The sequence below is a fragment of the Triturus cristatus genome, chromosome 7 (assembly GCF_964204655.1).
Source record: "Triturus cristatus chromosome 7, aTriCri1.1, whole genome shotgun sequence".
In the NCBI taxonomy this organism is placed as follows: domain Eukaryota; kingdom Metazoa; phylum Chordata; class Amphibia; order Caudata; family Salamandridae; genus Triturus; species Triturus cristatus.
Window position 1 is genome coordinate 1384542599 of NC_140590.1, and position 20104 is coordinate 1384562702.

At 46.4% G+C, this 20104-nt stretch overlaps 1 protein-coding gene across 4 annotated transcripts in view; it reads right to left on the reverse strand.

Moving 5' to 3' along the window:
* The window catches only part of PLCG1 (phospholipase C gamma 1), a 398460-nt gene that overhangs the window by 8416 nt on the left and 369940 nt on the right, over nucleotides 1-20104 (reverse strand). For all 4 annotated transcript variants that reach the window (XM_085619110.1, XM_085619111.1, XM_085619109.1 and 1 more), the window contains exons 29-30: nucleotides 10666-10827; nucleotides 3837-3925 (exon numbers count right to left, since the gene is read on the reverse strand). In XM_085619110.1, coding sequence (XP_085475236.1) covers nucleotides 3837-3925; nucleotides 10666-10827 — 251 coding nt within the window. The remainder of the gene's footprint in view (nucleotides 1-3836; nucleotides 3926-10665; nucleotides 10828-20104) is intronic.

The window sequence follows — 20104 nt, forward strand, 5'->3', positions numbered from 1 at the left end:
CCCCAAAAAATCAAAATTTAAATGAAAAGTTTGGAGCTTTTCTAAATTCAATCGAGGCCACCAATTGTCCCTACTATATTTTGTTTGATGCGCTTGCACTGTTCCCACAAATCAATCCAAGGATACAAAGTTAATTTTTTGTCTCCAATTTTAAAAGCTTTCGCATTTACAGAATGTTTAAAAATTGCCAATTGTACATTTTGCTCCTTTATTTATATAAGCTCTATAAATCTGTTAATGGTATTCAATTTTCCAAGCAGTGATGGACTCCCCGGGTAGGAGTCGCGGACCCCCAGGGGTCCCCGGACCCCAGGATAAGAAACACTTAAGTAGAAGACTACAAGTTTGTAAATACTTCTGTTCTTGTTGATTTAGGTAGATAATCTTGTGACCAAATCAAAGTACTGAGACAATGTGAAGTGAAGCAAAAGTTTCAAATAGGTTTCTGCATGAAGCTATTCAATAGCTAGTAAGGTGTCACTTGCAATGATAATTACGTGTAGTTGATGTGTAGTTGATGGGGTGATCCATTTTATTTAGAAAGGAAAACTTTCTCAAAAGAAAGATCTGCAGAGATTAAATCTTTTTCGCCTTACGTGCTGGCCAAGAACACGCCATACTGTAATATTGCACACTGACTGCAGTGATGCTCATTTTACTAACAGGAGATTGAAAAATACACCCAAGTAGACCGGACATATGGCTTACAAAGCAGCGCCTAAATAGGTGTAATTCTGCAGGAAATCTCGTTAACTGTGATCTAACAGGGATGAACACGTACAGAAATGAGAAAAACAACCAAAAAAAAACATGCACACAAATTAATGAACGAATGTCTGCAAACAGCTTTCTCAACATATCTGCTATGTGATACTCAAACCCGATATACATCAAGTATTATGGGGTTACCCATTGACCCTCAGAACCTGGGTATTGTAAATCTATAGTGCAATAGGTTGTGTCGGGAGTAGAAGAATTACTTTAAATATATCATAGACATTTGAACAAGAACGTAGCACACCTAGATTGATGAAATCAAAAGAGATTGTAATTAACAACTTAATTAATTTTATATTTTACAATTTGCTCTGGTCGGCATTTGGTCAAGCTGTCACAGATAGGAAAGAAGTGATTAAATAAGGAACGACGCAACACAGACGAATCTGTGATAAGGTGATCTAGTGGGGACAAAGTGCTTTAGGTGAATAAGATGTATACAGCGCTGTATAAGATGTATTAAAAACTGTTCATTCAGTAGACATCAATCTCTATACACTTGAATCTCCAATTCATACACAGTTCTGCTTTTCGGGTGGAGAGAGTATGGAATAGATTGTATTTGCACATCGATGTTTCAACCCAAGTGGTGCGTGATTCAGGATGAGTCACAGCAGGTGTTCTTCAGGACAAGGGGGGACAGCCAGTGGGGCTAGCAACCAAGGCCCCGATAAAAGCTTCAATAGATTGATCCACCAGTGGTTGGATTGTTGCCAGAGATGAGGAATTGCCTCACTGTAGAGCCACCAGGGGTTGGAAACACAAGTCCTATTCAGAAAGCAGTGAGGGTAATGAATCTCATCAACTGCGGCGTGAGTCAGAGGTCTCTGGCCGGCCGGCGGCGAAGTGACAGCCTGACTATGTCTACCAGAGCAAATTGTAAAATATAAAATTAATTAAGTTGTTAAATACAATCGCTTTTGATTTCATCAATCTAGGTGTGTTCTACGTTCTTGTACTAATGTCTATGATACATTTAAAGTAATTATTCTACTCCAGACAGAACCTATTACACTATAGATATAATCAAACCCGAGACGTGTTAAGTGAAGACATGATGTCAATCTGTTCAACACAACTTCATACTGAAACTAAATTTCCTGATGTGTGCTACAGCAGTTACGCAACTCACAAGTGAGTATAACATGAACCGGGATTCCTCAAGTTGCTGTGCACTATGTAAGTAATAAGAAGTATGAACACAATGTAGTGAGGACTGCTATTTATATACGTACATTGCTAAGTTAGCACAACCGTGTTAGATGTTAGAAAGCCATCTTGCCACTTTTGCTGCTTTTGCACACGACACTGCAGTTACATGTTATTATTTGAGAAAGGCTTGCTCGCCTTTGCTTCACATGAGAACTGTCTGTTGTTCACATCCCTAACAGTGAGCTGCGACCTTGGTCTGAACATTGTGTAAAGAAACAGTCTGGGTCGCTAGACGGTGCATGTTTTTGGGTTCAGGTTGATCGGCCCACTATTTAGCCATAACACGCACGCAGCTGCAAATACCTGAAAGTCGAGTGCTTTTAATATTGCAGGCTGCATGCTTTACACACATTCGGAAGAAGAGCTTTCCCAGGAGCAGAGTATACCTGATCCTGTGATGTGATTCCACTAAGCTGATCTTTACGGTGTGGGGTTCCCCATTCAAGCCTAGAGACCCTCTATTAGTCTAATAAATAATAATAATATTAGTTTACTAGCGAAAGGAAGGTGGCTGTAATCCACTGTCATTTTATTATGATTTCTCCTTTCATTTTCTATGGTATTGTAACTATGCTGATGGTTTTGATTTTAATCATTTGTCTGCTTATGTTAGCCAAAGTACTGAATCTTAGGACACGAGGTTTATAAAATAAACTCTTTAAACTTTACCGTGTCTCTGTTTACTGTTGTTGTGGACTGATATGAGAATAATAACGAACAGGTATTTCTGATTCCCACCATTCCTGAGAATACACTAAGTCGCTTGTTCTGGGTTGTCTATACATTGGGACCGCCGAGATAAAAATCGGATAACGAATGGGACACTGATGCTGGTCGGATAAGGGGTTCTGAGGTGAGTTTTTGGTACACCACAATTCACCACAGGTCCTGCTTTCCTGAGCATAGTTCTGTGCATGAGCAGAATCCATGCAACAACAACATACATACACATCACAGCATTGTACTATACCAAAATAAAGTTAAAGTTAAAAAACCAAAAAAGAAAAAACACACCGAAGAAGAAACAGTTGCATGCTTTACCACACACTGGTTGGTGATTCAGCAAAGTTATGACCATTGTTGGAGCTGCCAACTAAACCAGGGCAGGTAGTATTACTCCTCTTGCTTTGTAGATTACTTAACGCACACTCATTTAGGTATAAACTACTACACCAAGTAAAATGATAGCTAGTGCCAGACCCAGATATACAGGGTCAACTACACCACAGTGCAACACTAGTAAAAAAATATTTCACTTGTCAAAACCAGCGAGTTAGCCAACTTTCAAAGGTGCGAAGAAGATTTGTCAACATAAGGTCAAGAAAGGTCTTCTCGCTGTACCTAAAGTCTGCCACTAAACTTTTGGAGATCAGGCCTTTTCTGTTACTGCAGCTGAGGATTGGAAATTCTTGCCCTTACATCTTAGGTAGATTGCAGCCCTCTGTAGACATAGGAAGCAGCTGAAGACATGGTTGGTTAGTGGGCATTTCTAACAGTACTTGTATCGCTTCTTCGTTGTAATGTCTTTCGAGGGTCTGAGCTAGTTTCTTAGCGCTACAATACTCCTTTGGGATCAACACAACACTTAACAAACCACCTAAATCAATCTAAACAGGAATAATATGTATTGAATGACATACCTCTTGGGTAAACAGCTGCTAATAGCAAAATACGTACATAAAATGTTAGGCAGCATGGAACGGAATGCTTTGGTCTGCCTGGTTTTGCTTCTCAGATCTATATTGTAGCACTAACTACGACATACCAGCCAAACTGCCTACCAGACACCGTCAGCCAATTTCCCCCACCCATGGGCCTTCGGGATAGGTCTGAAAAAAGGCATTTACCTTAGCAGGGAAAATATCCAACTTAACAAGCAACGTGGCCAGCTCCAGATCCTCACTGAAGTTATTCTTCAAAGGCACTGCTCTGTATCCTTAAATAAAAGAAACCATCAACCAGTTACAAGACTGTAGGAGATTAACCATCAACACACTCCCGAACTGCCATATAATCACGATGAGGTAACTAAATTGTAAAAGGGTCCTGGTACAAGCCTGTTAGAGTCTGTGGCAGGCTCTGGTACCCAGGCAGGAGTGTGGCTCGTGCATCAGCAGTAACAAAAAGCTGAGATTTCACAGACTGTCAATGCATCTCATTCATACTAAATGCTGCATCGTGGATAGGAATGCAGCAAATCAGGCCCATCAGCGATGATATTTGTGAAAAGCCATACATTAAATTTTCAAGGAAGTGATGGAGGTGAACATAGTTATTTACATAGTTTTTACATAATTATTTACAAAGTCTCAAACATTTTAAACAGCGTTATTTTAACAGCTAGTGTTCTTCCTTTGAAACGGATTTTTCATTTGTGCAGTCATACTATGTAAACTTACATTTAGTTAATAAAAAAAACACTCCTTCCACTCAAGGTGGAGGGATCTAATGCTTCCATCTGTCCAACTGTAAACTTAAAAAATGGCCAAATTGAGCCCGAGCTCTGTTGCACGTTTATTTGGATGGGTATCCTTACAAAACAAACAACAATAAAACAAGGCCTCTGCTAGTGTAGAACATTTGGCACAGAACACAAACTCCCTCCTCTCAAAAGCAGGCCACCACGAAATGTAAACTAACGCTTTAAGTTGGTCTACTAGTGGCACATTCAAGAACAGTCCAGCATTGTTTTAAGTCACGCTTTAGAAACTATTTCTGATGGATTTAAGCAAACATTGGCAGCATTTGGGCAAAAGATTCCCGAAATAAAGTATCCCCAAGCCTAAAAGCAGCGTAGAGGGATTTATTATGAGCATCTTTTGCAAGGACAACCTACATACACTGCTTCCCTCACTGCATTTGGCAAATCTGTCTACAAGTTCCTTCTTGGGCAAATAGAGAAGCCCTATTCTCCATCAGGGTGCATGCAGAACCAGTATGATGACCAAAGAAGGTACCTCATCTAGGCAACATTTGTGTTCATAGTGGCATTTTCATAGCCCTTGTAGGAAGCTGGGTTCTTGTTGCAGTACACCCCCCTCCCCGGCACACACACTCTTTCTGCCTGATATTTGATGCACCTTTGTCTGGAGTGTACTCGGTTCCTGCTAACCAGGTCCCAGTACCAGTGTTTTCCCTAAAAAAGTACAATTGTCTACCCAATTGGAAAACCTTTAGCACCCTCTGCAAGTTCCCAGTAAAGAGTATCTTGGTACCTAGGGCTTGAGGTACAAAAAGAGGACATCTAAGAGCTACAGCATGCATTGTGAATGAGGCAGGTACTGAGTCTTATGACCTCATGAAGGACACCCTGGTTGAGGGCTTTGGACTCACAAAAGGGAATACACGAACAGGTTCAGAGAGACTCAGAAAACCCCAAGTCAGTCCTGGGTTGATTTTTCAGTCTTTTCAGTGAAAACACTAGGTGGCTGGTTAAAAGGTAACAATGTGCATGATTATGATGGGCTTTATCATTAAATTATGAAAGAGCACCTGTTAAGTAATTGTTCTCAACATAAATTACATCAGTACCTGGGCGACCTGGGGCCAGTCTCTCCCTAAGAGTTGGGGAAGAAAGGCTGACCATTTTTTAAAACTAGAGTGTCCAAAACTAGTCATGGAGGGGGTGACCAAAAGAAAGGCTTTTGCTAAGCCCCTCCAAGAGCAAAAGGTGGACAACTCTAAAGAAAGAGAAAAGGAGGACTCTGTAGGCCCCCAAAAACCTGTCCAGGAGGGTGGGCCCTGAGACATCTCACAACACAAAGGTGGGCACCAGGGTAAGAACTGGGGCCCCAAGAAAGCTTTGTCCCTTAACTGTAATAACAGACAGGTCACAGAGCCAAGGACCCTTCATGTACTAAAACCAAACCCACTAGTGTACCTTCAGGCGTTCCTAGTGGAGCTTTTGAGAATGATTTCACAGATGAAGACGTCCTCCTATTCTTTTACTGCCAAGTGGGACCCACAGGTGAGTTGGAGATTCCAGAGAGAAGCAAACACTTCCTCCACCTACTGGTGAATGGAATCCCAGCCACTGCCCTGGGAGATACCGGTGCCGGTCACACTGTTGTGCATGACAGGTTGGTACTCTCAAACCAGTATATCATAGGTGAGACTAGAAGAGTAAAGGCTATTCCAGGAGAGGTTACTGTTAGGCCTGTGGCTTTAGTACCCCTAGAAATAGTTGGGTCCCTTAGCTGGAGAAGGGTGGTAGTCAGGACAGAGCTCTCCCTTGACTGTTTCCTTGGAAATGACCACCCAGAGGTTGGTCTGAGCCAAAAAGAGGTACTGGTCCAATGCCAGTCCTCACCAAAGAATTCTGGGAGGGGGGATGAACCTGCAGCTAGTTCAAGTAAGCCCCAAATGAAGAGGAAAAAGAGAAAGTGTAGGAAAGGTGGGCAACCTTAAGCCAAAGTTTCAGTGAGACAAGGAGATTCTACACCAGCAGGGGAGAACTCTAAAGTTGGTACTGGTGTAGCCTTGCCTGACCCACAAGAAGTCCTGACTAGTCAGGGAGCTGTTAAGCCTGAGTTGGTGGCTCCTCAGCTAATAGAAAAGAGAGTGGAAGAAGGGTGTTTACTACAGGATGTAGTAACCACACCACTCTAAAGCAGAAGACAGCCAACCTGAAGACAAAGAAGCCTGTATGCTAGTACCTTCGCCTGTCAGCGAAGTGCTAAAGGTGTGGTTCTGGGCACTGACGACTGTCAGTGGCCTCTGCTGGGTGTTAGCCTTTATTGCTGCACCGTTCTTGGATTGGTGGTCTGACCCCATGTCTAATAGTACGCTAGTCCCCCTGACTCTGTTGGTTATGGTGAGGTTCCTCAAGTTGTGGGTAACCTCTATGGGTAAGCTGGGGGTACCCTGGCTAAGTTAGGGTTAGCAGAGGTAGACACCTCTTGTTCCAAACCAAATAGAATAGGCAAGGAAATTAAAGTGGCTGACAATAGGCTTTTTAAACAGGGTCCTAACATTGTTGAGACCGGTCAGCTACTCAAAGGAATGACCTAGACAGGAAGATGTAGGACAGAGTAGGCCCTGCAACAATCCAACCTGCTTCCTTACTGTTCCTCGCCTGACAGACTAGACAGACTAGGTGCCTAAGAGCTGCAGCATATCTTGTGCCATTCTAAGGGACCCAAAAGACACATAATTGATGGACGGAATGCAGAACAAATCAAAACATTCACCGCCAGTCAAGAGATCGGGTTAAATCCATCTTTCTTTTGCTCACCATGCTACCCCAGTTTAGACGTGGCCATATGCAAATCAGTGTTGACCATGTGCCTCATGGGAACAGTCTAGCTTGAACTGCCAAGCCAGGTCCTCCCTGGACCGGAAACAAGCATCCGAGCACCAGTTTCGGGGTTTCACCCTTCATCAGCCAGGATAGCTTGAATCCAGCAGCACAGTGTGCCCGGGACCCACGTCTTGGCATACCCGGTGCACTTAGGGCGAGAAAGCAAAAGACACAATTGATGGACGGAATAAAGAACAAATCAAAACATTCACCCCCTGTCAAGAGATCTAGGTTAAATCCATCATTATTTTGCTCACCATGCCACCCCAGTTAACTTGAATCCAGTAGCACAGTGAGCCCGTGACCCACGAGAGGAGGACCTGGCTTGGCAGTTGGGGTTGGACTGTTCCCATGACGCAGAGGGTCAAGAGTGATTTGTATATGACCAGGTATAAACTGGGGTGGAATGGATTTAACCCAGATCTCTTGACTGAGGTGAATGTTTTGTTCTGCGTTCCGTCCATCAATTGTGCATCTTTTGCTTTCTCGCTCTAAGTGCGCCAGGTATGCCCAGACGTGGGCTCACTGAGCTACTGGATTCAAGCTATCCTGGCTGATGAGGGGTGAAACCCCGAAACCGGTGCTCGGATGCTTGTTTCCGGTCCAGGGAGGACCTGGCTTGGCAGTTCGGGCTGGACTATTCGCATGAGGCACAGGGTCAAGACTGATTTGCATATGGCCAGGTTTAAACTGGGCTGGCATGGTGAGCAAAAGAATGATGGATTTAACCAAGATCTCTTGACTGGGGGTGAATGTTATGATTTGTTCTGCATTCTATCCATCAATTGTGTGTCCTTTGCATTCTAAGGGACCCAGCACCAAACTCATACAGACTGCCACTGCAGGCTGTGTCACAAGGTGCTCTAAGTGAAACCTGGACATGGCACACACTTGTGTGCCATGTCTCCTTACACTGCATCTAATATTTGAAAGTCACCCCTACAGCAGGCATTACAGCAGTAAGGCAGGGTGCATTATATTACACATGGGGATGTATCTGTATGAACAAATATGCCCCTTTCTTGCTATTTCAATTACTGACAGTGCAAGTAAATAGAGAAGCCACCTTAAGGTATGTACTGGGCACTGGCCAAAATGAGTTTCCCAGCTACATAATGGCTTCATCAAAACCTATGGTGTTTGCTATCAAACACTTCTTATTAACACACCCACACTGATTCCAGTGTTGGATTTATTAGTACATGTACCCAGAGGAACCTTAGAGGTACCTCCTGAAACCTACCAGCCCTCGAGTGTTCTGGCTGACCACCCTACTGCCACAGTCAAGTTTCTGACCCCCATGGGTGAAAGCCCTCCCCCTCAGGAGGTCAGGAACAATGCCTACTCTGGAGAAAGGTTTTATTACCTCCTCCTCCAAGAAGGCAGGTAAATCAGCATACCAAGTCAGGAGAATTCAAAGGTCTCTTGACACATTTTATATGAGACCTAAGACTTCCCCAGACAGGGAAATGCCACCCAATGCCCTGGGCCCATCTGGCACCAGGACAGGCAGGAAAAGTAGCTGTGCAAGAGGGGTGTTTCACTGCGAAGCTGGACAAACCTCTAGAGTGACCAAGCCTGATGTGAACACAAATTTAAAATTCAACTTTGTGTGTAAGGAAGTGGTCATCTAGGGGGTATAGTGACCCCAGGGGTAAGTAGCCCATTGGCTACTACCCCTTACTTCCTTTAACGCCACTAAATTGAGAATTTAGGGGACCCCCTGATACCAAGACTTCAACTGACAAAAATGAAGAAGTGGAGAAAGAAGAAGACTGCTGACCCAAGAACCAGGGAGCACAACTGACTTGGCACCAACCCTGCCAGCCTGCCTGCTGCACTCGACCCTCATGGAACAACCGACACATTCTGTCACTGTACAGACCCCATAAATCCAAAGAGCTGCCAGTGCTTTGCCAATTGCCAAAGAAACTTCCTTGGAGTGGAGAAGTTACTCCCCTGCAGCCGCAGGCACCCAGGAAGCAAAGTCCGGTACACAGACATGCTGCCTACGGGGACTAACGATGCAGCGGCTGCCCAGGAAGAGGTAGCAATGCTCCTAAAGGTCAGATCCATACTCTCTCCAAGTGTGGGGATGCCAGGGTCGACCAGAGCCGCACAATAACAATACCTGGTGTACTGACCCCTTGCAGCAGCCAAGACTTGTTTGGTCCAGTCCGGACCCCAACGAAGACCGACCTGTGCGTCGAGGGACTTCAGGGACAGTGAGACCCACATGGAGAGTGGTCCCGCTGTCTTGTTGCCCTTCTGCAGCAGAAACAAAGACAAACAGTGAGTGTAACTGCAGCCACCGAACGCTTAAAGTACCTATGCTCCAAAGCCAGAGTCCACGTGAGGCGACCGTGCCAACGAGTTTCCCAGACCAACAAGAGCTAAGTCCATCTTTGGGTTTGCCCAGACAGGACTTCCAGTCACCACCTGCAGCCTCTTTCTGCAGGCCCCCTCCAACTGCGTGAGACTACAGCACTCAATCCAACGGCAAAAGACACCACTGCACTAGAGCCTCACAGCCCAAGGAAAAGTGGCCCAAAGGTGTTCCCGACGTGCCCAAGCATCTCAAGGGTCGAGCCCCCCTGTGGGTTCCCCCAGACTGGTCCCCCAGTTCCTACTTGCAGCCTCTATGCAACCAGACCATTCTCTATTAAAGTGAAGGGGACACCAGACGCCGTGACACACCTCTGCATTCAGATGCCCAAGAGTCTCCAGAGGTGACCTGTTTGTGTGGCCTTGGACCTTGCCCCATAATCACCTTAAGTCCTGAAGAATAGTCCCGTAAGTCGCCGGTAAGTGTCCGAATGCAGTACATATGTTTTCCCCATAGGATAACATTACTGTTCCCAAAAATTACACTATCAACTTTTGAAAACTGCAAAAATTCCTAAGTCTAAAGTATTTACCTGATTCTGATGAGCTTGGTATCTAAATTCATATAAAAGTATGTGCTATTTTTATAAATTGGTGCCGGATTTCTTTATTGAGTGAGTGTCTCATTTACTGCCAGGGTGTGTGCAATAAATGCTTAGCACTACCCTCTAATAAGCATAACTGCTCGCCCGCACTACCACAGTAGAGAGCACTCGGGACGTCATTTGTGCCTCTGTATTTGCTTTGGGGTTTGCTTGGACCCTTTGCACAGTGTACTTCTTTTTGGTCCACTACATAAAGAGCCAGCTTCCTACAGTTGTGCAAGCAGCAGCATTTTAGAGCTGAATGTCTCAGCAGGTTGGATAGAGAAGAGTGTTTGGGTTCACTTTGGGGGGAAAAATTGGGGGGGGGGGGGGGGGAGACAATATTTATGATTGATGATACATGTACACATATTCCTATGCATCACACACACAGTTTCATCATGTTACCTGTCTTCAATCCCTTCATTAGGAAGGTGGCCTGGGCTAGGAAGTTCTGGTCACTGAACATGTCCTCCTCGTACACCACAAATCGAAGAAAGGCAAAATCGGGGTTGCTGACCAGAAACTGAAAGGACTTCTGAGGCCACACAGGGTTCAGGCCATTGTCAACTGAAGAAGACATGAGGAAGAGGAAAAGCAAGGATCAGCAAACAGCAATAAAACACATTCTGTCTTAACTTTGCATCTCATCTGAAGTCAGTTTGTGAAGGATGAACTTAACCACTGAAAAAAGTATAGCAATAACAGGTTTTGATGGTGAGCACAAGTAGATTACTAAACACATTAGTCAGACAAAGGGAGTGCAGCTAAAATTATCTTTAACACAAGTTTGTCAAGAATTTCTATGGTCCAGAAGAGCTTTCAAAATCTGGGATCCTTTGCAGTTATGAAATGAGGCCCTGTACTCCTACACAAAAATAAATACAGAAGTAAACAAAGAGGGGAGTCATGTGGCACGAGAGATTAAAAAAGTAGGGATTATTTATAACCCCTGTAAGCATCTGTACGTGGCATGTATTGCTATAGATTCACATGCTTTGCATACTCCTGTCATCTAGTGTTGGGTTCAGATGTGTGCAAGTTGTTTTTCTTCTAAGAAGTATTTTGAGTCACTAGGTAGAGTGACAACTGCTTTTGCAGATAATGAGCATGGGCATCAACTTCATTGTTAGATTGTTTTCTCACAGGCGGGTAAGAATGGAGTGTAAGTAAAGAGATGTTCATGCATATGAAAAGGTAAAGGAACTGCAACGGCCACAGGTGTCCAGGGAGAAGGGTGGGCACATGGGAATCTACAGCACTACATGCCAAGAACAGATGCTTACAGGCTATGTAACAATCTGTTCAAGACGTGTGGCTGTAGATACACATGCTTTGCATAGACTGTACAGCAGTGCCTTCCAAAAGCAGTGGCTAACAACATGTGGGTGTTGCAGTTGTTTGAAAGAGTGCATGTAGCACCGCCTGACCCATATTAGCTTGTTGGTGTGCTAGAACATCCACACAATGTTTAGAGAAAGTGTGTGGCGTAGACAATGTTGCTGGTTTGCATTTATCACCTAGTGGAATATTGCCCAGGAAAACCATAGAAACCCCTATCTTGAAAGTAGAGTATGCGCTAGGGGATGTAGGTAAAGTCTTTTTGGATTTAGCGTAACATGTCTGAATGCATTTAACTATCCAACTGGCAATGCCTGATTTGGATATGAGCTTTTCTTTATGAGGGGGCGAAAAAGCAACAAAGAGCTGTTTGGTTTTGTGAAAGTCTTTAGTTCTGTCAATGTAATACATAAGGGCTTTCTTAACATCTAGGTGGCGATTCCGATCCTGTAAAACCCGGGTACAAATGGTTGTACGGAGCGTTTTCTCCGTACGACTCGTACCCGGGAATTCCACCGTACAAACCAGCAAGTACGATTCGTACAGAAATACAATTTCCGTACGAATCGTAAAAAACACCGTACGGCTAAAAAATACATACAATTCCGATCCTGGACAGCGCGTACGCGACGTCCGCACGTAGTCAGGCAGCGTTTTACGGACCAGCAAGTACGATTCGTACCCACAGCACTCCGCACGGCTATATTTTTACGGGAGCCAAAAAGTGCCGGAAAAGCTAAGTACGCTGCTATGCACGAGGAAATGGGGGCCCGCTACGCGACGTACACGCCATCACCCACATCGTACGTGTCATCATGTACGGTGCGTACCCCAACATTGCATATGTACGGACCGTACCCCCCACACCCCGCGTATGTCCGCACCATGCCCCAGGCGTACCCCAATCCTCGCGTATGTACGCGCTGTACCCCCACCCCAGCCCCGTATGTATGCGTCGTACCCCCAGCCCCGTATGTATGCGCCGTACTCCCAGCCCCGTATGTACGCTCCGTACCCCCAGCCCCGTATGTACGCGCCGTACCCCCACCCCAGTATGTACACGCCGTACCTCCAGCCCCGTATGTATGCGCCGTACTCCCAGCCCCGTATGTACGCTCCGTACCCCCAGCCCCGTATGTACACGCCGTACCCCCACCCCAGCCCCGTATGTACGCGCCGTACCCCCACCCCAGCCCCGTATGTATGCGCCGTACCACCAGCCCCGTATATACACGCCGTACCCCCAGCCCTGTAAGTACGCGCCGTACCCCCAGCCCCGTATGTACGCGCCATACCCCCACCCCAGCCCCGTATGTACGCGCCGTACCCCCAGCCCAGTATGTACGCGCCGTACCCCCACCCCAGCCCCGTATGTACGCGCCGTACCCCCAGCCCGGTATGTACGCACCATACCACCAGTCCGGTATGTACGCGCCGTACCCCACCCCAGCCCCGTATGTACGCGCCATACCCCCACCCCCCCACGGCGCGTACATACGGGGCTGGGGGTACGGCGCATACATATGGGGCTGGGGGTACGGCGCGTACATACGGGGCTGGGGTGGGGAGGCCATACGACTCGTACCCCGGGCACAAGTGTACCCGGGGTAGGGGTTGTACACAGTCCGCTCCGTACGGGACGTTTTCCATACGCTTGTGCATTCGGAACGCCGGTACGGATCTGACTTGTGCGCTCGGACTTCAGTTTTACGACTCGTACGTAAAACTGTCCGGGGAAGTCTCGTAGACTTTTCCCGAGGCGATTCGTATGTATTTTTCCCGTACGATTGTACTTCACAGTTTGTACGGTACTTGTACGATTCGTACGTAAAAAAATACGGATACGAGTCATACGGGAAAAAAAAATACAGGATCGGAATCGGCCCACTAATGTATGGAAAGCCCTTTCCGTCTGGTTGAGGAAAGAACACAGGTAACTCAACGGATTGATTAATTGACAAGATTTCGGCTTGACCTTCTCCATTACCTGCTGGCCCAACCACGTGGTGCTCAAAGGGCAGTGTCTTATGCCCTGTGGCTGCGACAACCAGTCTCCTCAGGACATGTTGCACTTTTTAATGTTTTGTAGTTTTTATGAGGTCCCTAGAAAGTCTTTTATTGTTCCTATTCTTAAAAAGGCTTGTTTTAGGAGGGCGAGACCTGCTTTTATCTTTTTACAACTCCTTTCAAATGACACTGTACTGTATATGCTTAGATTTTTAACGGCTGCCATCAGGCTTAGGTCAAGCTGTGATTAACCTGGATAGTGGGATTTGATTTACTCTATCCTATAATTAGATTATAATGGGTGAACTGTATTGCTATTTTTCACACATGTGAGTTTTATTATAGGTTGTATAACGTTTATGGTTTTGATTGAAAAAACGAATAAGGGTTATTGATTTGATGAAGATGGAAATTAGAGACCACCTTTGGCAGGAATTTTTGATTGGAGGGCAGGACCATCCTATTTCTGTGGAGTGGGTGTAAGAAAGTGGCTCTGTATATACTGCACCAAAGTAAGGTTCAGTGTGCACAGAGTCCACAGTCCCCAGAGGTTTGGCAGAGGCGAAAGTTAGATATAACCTTACTCTCTAAAGTAGTAGCTTGGTCGAGCAGTAAGGCAGTATCAGAGGACAGTGTAAAACATTTGTTGAACACACTCAGTCAGCAAATGGTCTCACACACTCTAGAACTGAACTCTAGGCCAATTGTTTTGCATATAAAAATATATAGTTGTTTTATTTTAGAACCACAAGTAGGTATCAAAATACATTCTCAGAATGAGATGCTTAAGTTAAATACTTTCAATAAGCAATAGACTTTTAAATGCAATAGGCAACACAAGTTAAACACAATTATAACATTGAGCTCAATGGGAGGTTTTAAGTAAATGCAATTTCAATTACTTTGCGTATGATTTTCTTACTCAGGGTTGGATCCTGGATTCAGCCCTGGTGCATTTACTGTAAACAGTTGAAAGAAATCGTTTTTGTTACACAGAAGATTTTTAAGGAATATTTGTATGTTTCAAAAAGAATTTCTGGCAAAAACCAGGCAATGTTATCCTATGGAGGGAAATCAAGTTATCGGTAAGTACAGTTGTAATTACTTTTCAGGGTCAGTGCTCGGCACCAAGATCCAGCACTGGGTTCTCTCCTGATAACAGGTGAGTAATTTCGTTTTCGTTGATCGGCTGATTTTTAGGGAATATTTTTAAGTTTCAAAACTCGACACTTAGAAGAATTTCCAAGTTAAACCAGTCAATGTTACCCTATGGAGAAAATGTAGGTTATCGGCTTTCAGGTAAGTACTCGACTGGCAGTGTTAAGGTTCTGGGCATAGACTCCGGGGTCTCCCAGGGTCAGGTAAGTACTGTTGGTACACCCTCAGCAGCACAGGGGCAGCCAGGTGCAGAGAGAGTTAGGCCCAATGTTAGCCTATGGCGGGCAGGGGGCATTTGGTTGGTGGCTGCTAGCAGGCAGGCCACACGGCTGTGGGAGCTGGGCTCCTGGTCACTCACCCAGGGCAAGTGGGGAAGTAAGATAGGATAGATGTTGCACTTCCAGAGGCACTCGGGCGGCTGGGTGGAGGGTGCTTTTGAGCCGTCGGGCCCTCAATGTATTTCAATGGGGAAGCTGCAAGATGAACAAAGGCTGCAAGCTCGGGGACATAGATTCTTCAGGTGCGACCACCACTTCGAGAGGTAAGTTGGGAAGCTGTAGGTTAGGTAGGCCCCCAGGGGCTGGGCACAGGGGGCCGCAGGGCGCCGGGGTGCCTTTTCGCATCGGGAAATCTTACCCTCGGCTGGTCGCGGTTGGAGGGGTCCCTGGTTCTGAGGCTGCAGGCGTCGTCAGGAGCATCGAGGAGGGTCCTTGGGTGCTGGATTCTTGGTCACAGTCGCCGGGGGGGATATCCTCGGGGTCTTTGTTCACTCAGGCACAGGTCGGGCTCGGCGGGTGCAGAGTGTGCTGGATGCACGGTTCCTGGCTGGCACCAGGGGTTGTTGCTTGTTTTTGAGCAGGACCACTGCTCGTGGGAGTCCCAGTCTTGGTAGATGTGCAAGGCAGTCAGGTCCTCCGAGGTTTTCGAGGTTGCTGACCACTGGAGACGCTAGGATTTAGCAGGAACAGGTTCGAGGGTCAACAGCCCTGTAGGGCCCTGTAGGCTGGGGCCAAGTCAGTTGGTGTCGTCCTCTTGTTAGCAGCTGCATGGCAGGTCTTTCTTCTTGTTCTTCTTTCTTGTTTCGGATTTGGGATCTGAGGAAGGAAGGTTCAGGGTGCCCCTAAAAACTAAATTTAGGGGCGTTACAGGTAGGTAGAAGTCAGGGACCAATGGGTCCCTTCCCTGGGGAGGGTACACCCCCTAGCCTGCCACTCTCTAGTGGGAGGGGGGCAGGAGCCTAGTCCTGATTGGGTAGGGCTCCCCATCCTCAAGATGGCGAGAGCTCGGAGTTGTGCTTCACCTCGCCTTCCCCACCTGAGGGGTGGGGTTGGCAGAAGCTGGCACACCCCCTTTTCCTCACTTAGGTTTTCCCACCGATCTTCCCACAAGAGTGGGGGTCAGAACCGGTGGGGGTCAGTTGCTGAGTACAGCAAGTGGCCTGGAGAAGCTCACAAATGCGGCATGCCTTTGAAGCTTCCCCTGCCCCTCCTGGGGGAGGAGACCTAGCACCTCGCCCAGGATATGCTTTTTTGCAAACCGACGAGAGCGGATGGCTCTCTACCCAGGGGTCCAGCAACATGTCTGCTGGGTGGCAGTCTAGGCAGCCTCTCAGGCAGGATTCTGGTTGTTGGTTAGGTTTAGGGGGCACCTCTAAGATGCCCTTCGTCGTTCATCTTACATTAAATCCCACACTGGCATCAGTGTGGGTTTAATGTGCTGAGAAGTTTGATACCAAACTTCTCAGTCTTCAGTGTAGCCATCATGGTGCTGTGGAGTTTGTGATGACGACCTCCCAGCACCATATACTCTCAATGGCAGCACTGCACTTACAGTGCCCAGGAATGGACCTGGGTACTGTAGGGGTACAGGGCTCATGCACCTGTACCCTCACCACTGGCATAGTGCACCCAGCTAGAGGGGTGACTGAGGTATGCCAGGGCAATGTGTTTGTGGGCATGGCACACAGGGATGTGTGCCATGTCGACTCTGTTTTGTTCTGCACCAAGACACTCAGCCTGCAAAGGCAGTGTGTGTGTGTGTGTCAGGGTACAGTGCCCCTAAGGGTGGCACAATAAGTGCTGCAGCCCTTAGGGGCCTTCTCTGGTCACAGCGCCCAGGGTACCTATGGTACCATTTACCAGGGGCTGACATTTGGCCAGAGATGCCAATTGGGTTTAGGCTTCAATGCAGTTTTAGGGAAGGAACACAGGCCCTGGGCACCTGATTGGCAGGAGCCCAGGGCACACTCAGTCAAAGTACAACAGCAATTCAGCAAAAAGTGGGGGCATACCATGCAAGAAAGATGGTACTCTCTCACAGCTGGAAAAAAGGCTCTTCTAAGGTTAGTACTTGAAAGTCACAAATACGTCGGAGTGAAGTGATGGCAATTAAAGTAACGACCTTCCAAGCCAGAAATTGAAGGGAGCAGTTATGTAGTGATTTAAATAGTGGACCCATACTTTTTATGAGAACAATGTTCAGACTCCAGATGGGTGCTGGTGGAACCCGGGTGGAATCACTCTCTTGAAACCTTCCATAAAGGCATTGATGACCGGTACTGTGAACAGACAGGTGTTATCTATTTTGCAGATAGACAGCCACTGCAACCAGATGTAACCGTATCGATGTGAATGCAAGGCCAGAGAGCTGTAAATGCAGAAGGTAAAAAACAATGTTTTGTATTGTGGCATTAATTGTATTGATAATTTCATTATGATAGTAACAAACTCACCTCTTCCATTTAGCTGTATAGCATGTTCTAGTAGTGGTCCCGCCAGCAGCTTCTTTGAGAATGGGCATACATTCAGGTGGGAGATTGAGATAATGGAATTCTATGACCTCAGAAGCCAAATGGCTTGGGATTTGTGTGTCTGATTTCTCCATGGTTCTGAGTGAGAAGGTCTGGGTTGAGGGGAAGCTTCTTGTGGGAAACTACGGATAGTCCTAGTAGACTTCTGAACCAGGGTTGGTGGGCCCATGTGGGAGCCACTAGTAGGAATGTGAGAGATATTTGCCTGAGCTTTCGAAGCAGAAACGAACGAATAGAGAGACGCATAAAAGCATAGGCAAATCTCCCAGACCAATTCATCCATACAGCATTGCCCTTGGCTAGTGAGTGTGGGAACCTGAAGGCAAACTTTGGGCATTTTGCATTGTGTGCCGTTGCGAACAGATTTATTTGTGGAAATCCCCACTTGTGGAAGTAAGGGAGGAGAACTCTGAGGTGGAGTTCCCACTTTGAGCATGTTGCTTATTCTGCTGAGGAGGTCGGCAAAATTGTTGTCTGTTACCGGGAGGTGTTCTGCTAACAGAGGAATGCTGTGATGTAGAGCCCAGTGCCAAATGGTCCGAGATGGGTGGGATAACTCTGAAGAATGTGTCCCTTCCCCACCCTGTTTTACATGGTGGTCATACTGTCCGTCCAGACTAAGATAACCCTGCAGATCAGGTAAGGAAGGAACACTTTCAATGCTAGGTGAACGACTTGAAGCTCTAGGTAGCTGATGTGGAGACCCTGGTGTTTGGTGAGCTAGAGACCCTGGACTGTGAGAATCTGTAAGTGAGCACCCCAGCCTGTCAGTGATGAGTCTTTTGTCAGGATGATGTGGGGAACAAGTTTGAGGAAAAGCCACTGTTTTAACAGGTTGTTTGTGTTCCACCACTACAGAGAGCGATGAGTGTGGCTGTCTATCAACCCTAGATTCTTGCTCTATTGGGATAGACTAATCCTCCCTGTGTGTTTGGGATAGCCCCCAGATTGAAGATTAGATTTTTGGACATTGATGGTGAAGCCTAGTTGATGGTGTAGGTCTATGGTATTTTAAGTGTGTTGTTGGCACAGAGGAAAAGTGTATTCGCTTTGATAAGTCAGTCGTCGAGATTGGGGAAGATATGGATTATTTGTCTGTGTAAATGTGCTGCTACCATCACTGCTAGGCATTTGGTGAATAGTGGAGGTGCAGTAATCACTGCAAACGGGAGGACTTTGAATTGGTAATGCTTGCCTGCTATCACAAATCTTAGATATTTGCGAAGTGCTGGATGTTTTGAATGTGAAAGAAAGTATCCTTTAAGTCTAGGGCTGACAGAAAGTTGCTTTGCTGGAGAACTGAGATTACGTTTTGGAGAGTGATCATATGGCTATGACAGCATGTAATGATTGAAGGGTCGTAGATCTAAGATTGGCCGTAAAGATCCGTAATTTTGGGGGATTAGGAAGTATAGGGAGTGTACCCCTGACCACTGATGTTGTAGAGGAATGGGTTCTATAGCTCCTATGAGAACGAGAGCTTGAACTTCCTTTTTCAGGAGTGTTTGGTGTTCCAGAGAGAGCCTGAGAGTGCGAAGTGGAATGGTCGGCGGTATGGTAATGAGCTCCAGACAATAACTATGTTGGATAATGTCCAACATCCGCTGGTATGAGGTTATCAATTGCCATGTGGGAAGAAAGTCCTGTAATTGTCCCCAGACAGGTGTTGAGTGTGCGTGGGAAGGAGAAAGAACTCACTGTTTTGTGGTGGATGCACCACTATATGGGGAGGCACCTTTGCCTCTCCCTTTGGCATTGTTGAACCTATAGGAAAGTCCCCCTTTTTAACGTGGTCACCCCCACTTTTTGCCAGGAAAATGATGTGACTGCTAACCAGGTTCTCCGTGTCGAAGCCCTTTCACAAAACTGTACAACTGGTCCCCAATCGAAAAATCCTTTAGCACCCTCTGTGAATGGTATCTCTGGTATCTTGGGTCGAGGTACTAAAGAGGGTCCCTAAGTGCAGCAGCACGAATTGCGCCACCCTAAGGGACCCCTCACCAAGCACATGCAAGGCAGTCATTGCAGGCAGCGTGTCTTTGCAGAGACAATAGTGAAAACACGACATGTCACACTTCCCTGTGTGCCATGTCCCCTAACACTTCGTGTGATATATATAAGTCACCTCTACAGCAGGCCTGACAGCCCTAAGGCAGGGTGATGAATATTACATGTGAGGGCATACCTCCATGAGCAGATATGCCTCTGTGCTGGTCAGTTATTTACTGCCAATGCGAGTGGACAGGGAAGCCATTTTAAAACATGTGCTGTACACTGGTGAAAACAAGTTCCCCAGCTACATGATGTCTTCACTGAACATAGGGATGCTTGGGATCAAACATCTCATATTGATAAACAAACTAATTCCAGTGATGGATTTACCAGTACATGCACCCAGAGGGCACCTTAGAGGTGCCACCTGAAAACCTACCAGCCTCTGGTGTACTCCCTGACTGGTTTCTGTCAGCCTGCCATCCAAGAAACTGTTCTGAACATCTAGGGGGAAAGCTGGTGCTCTCAGGAGGCCCAGAA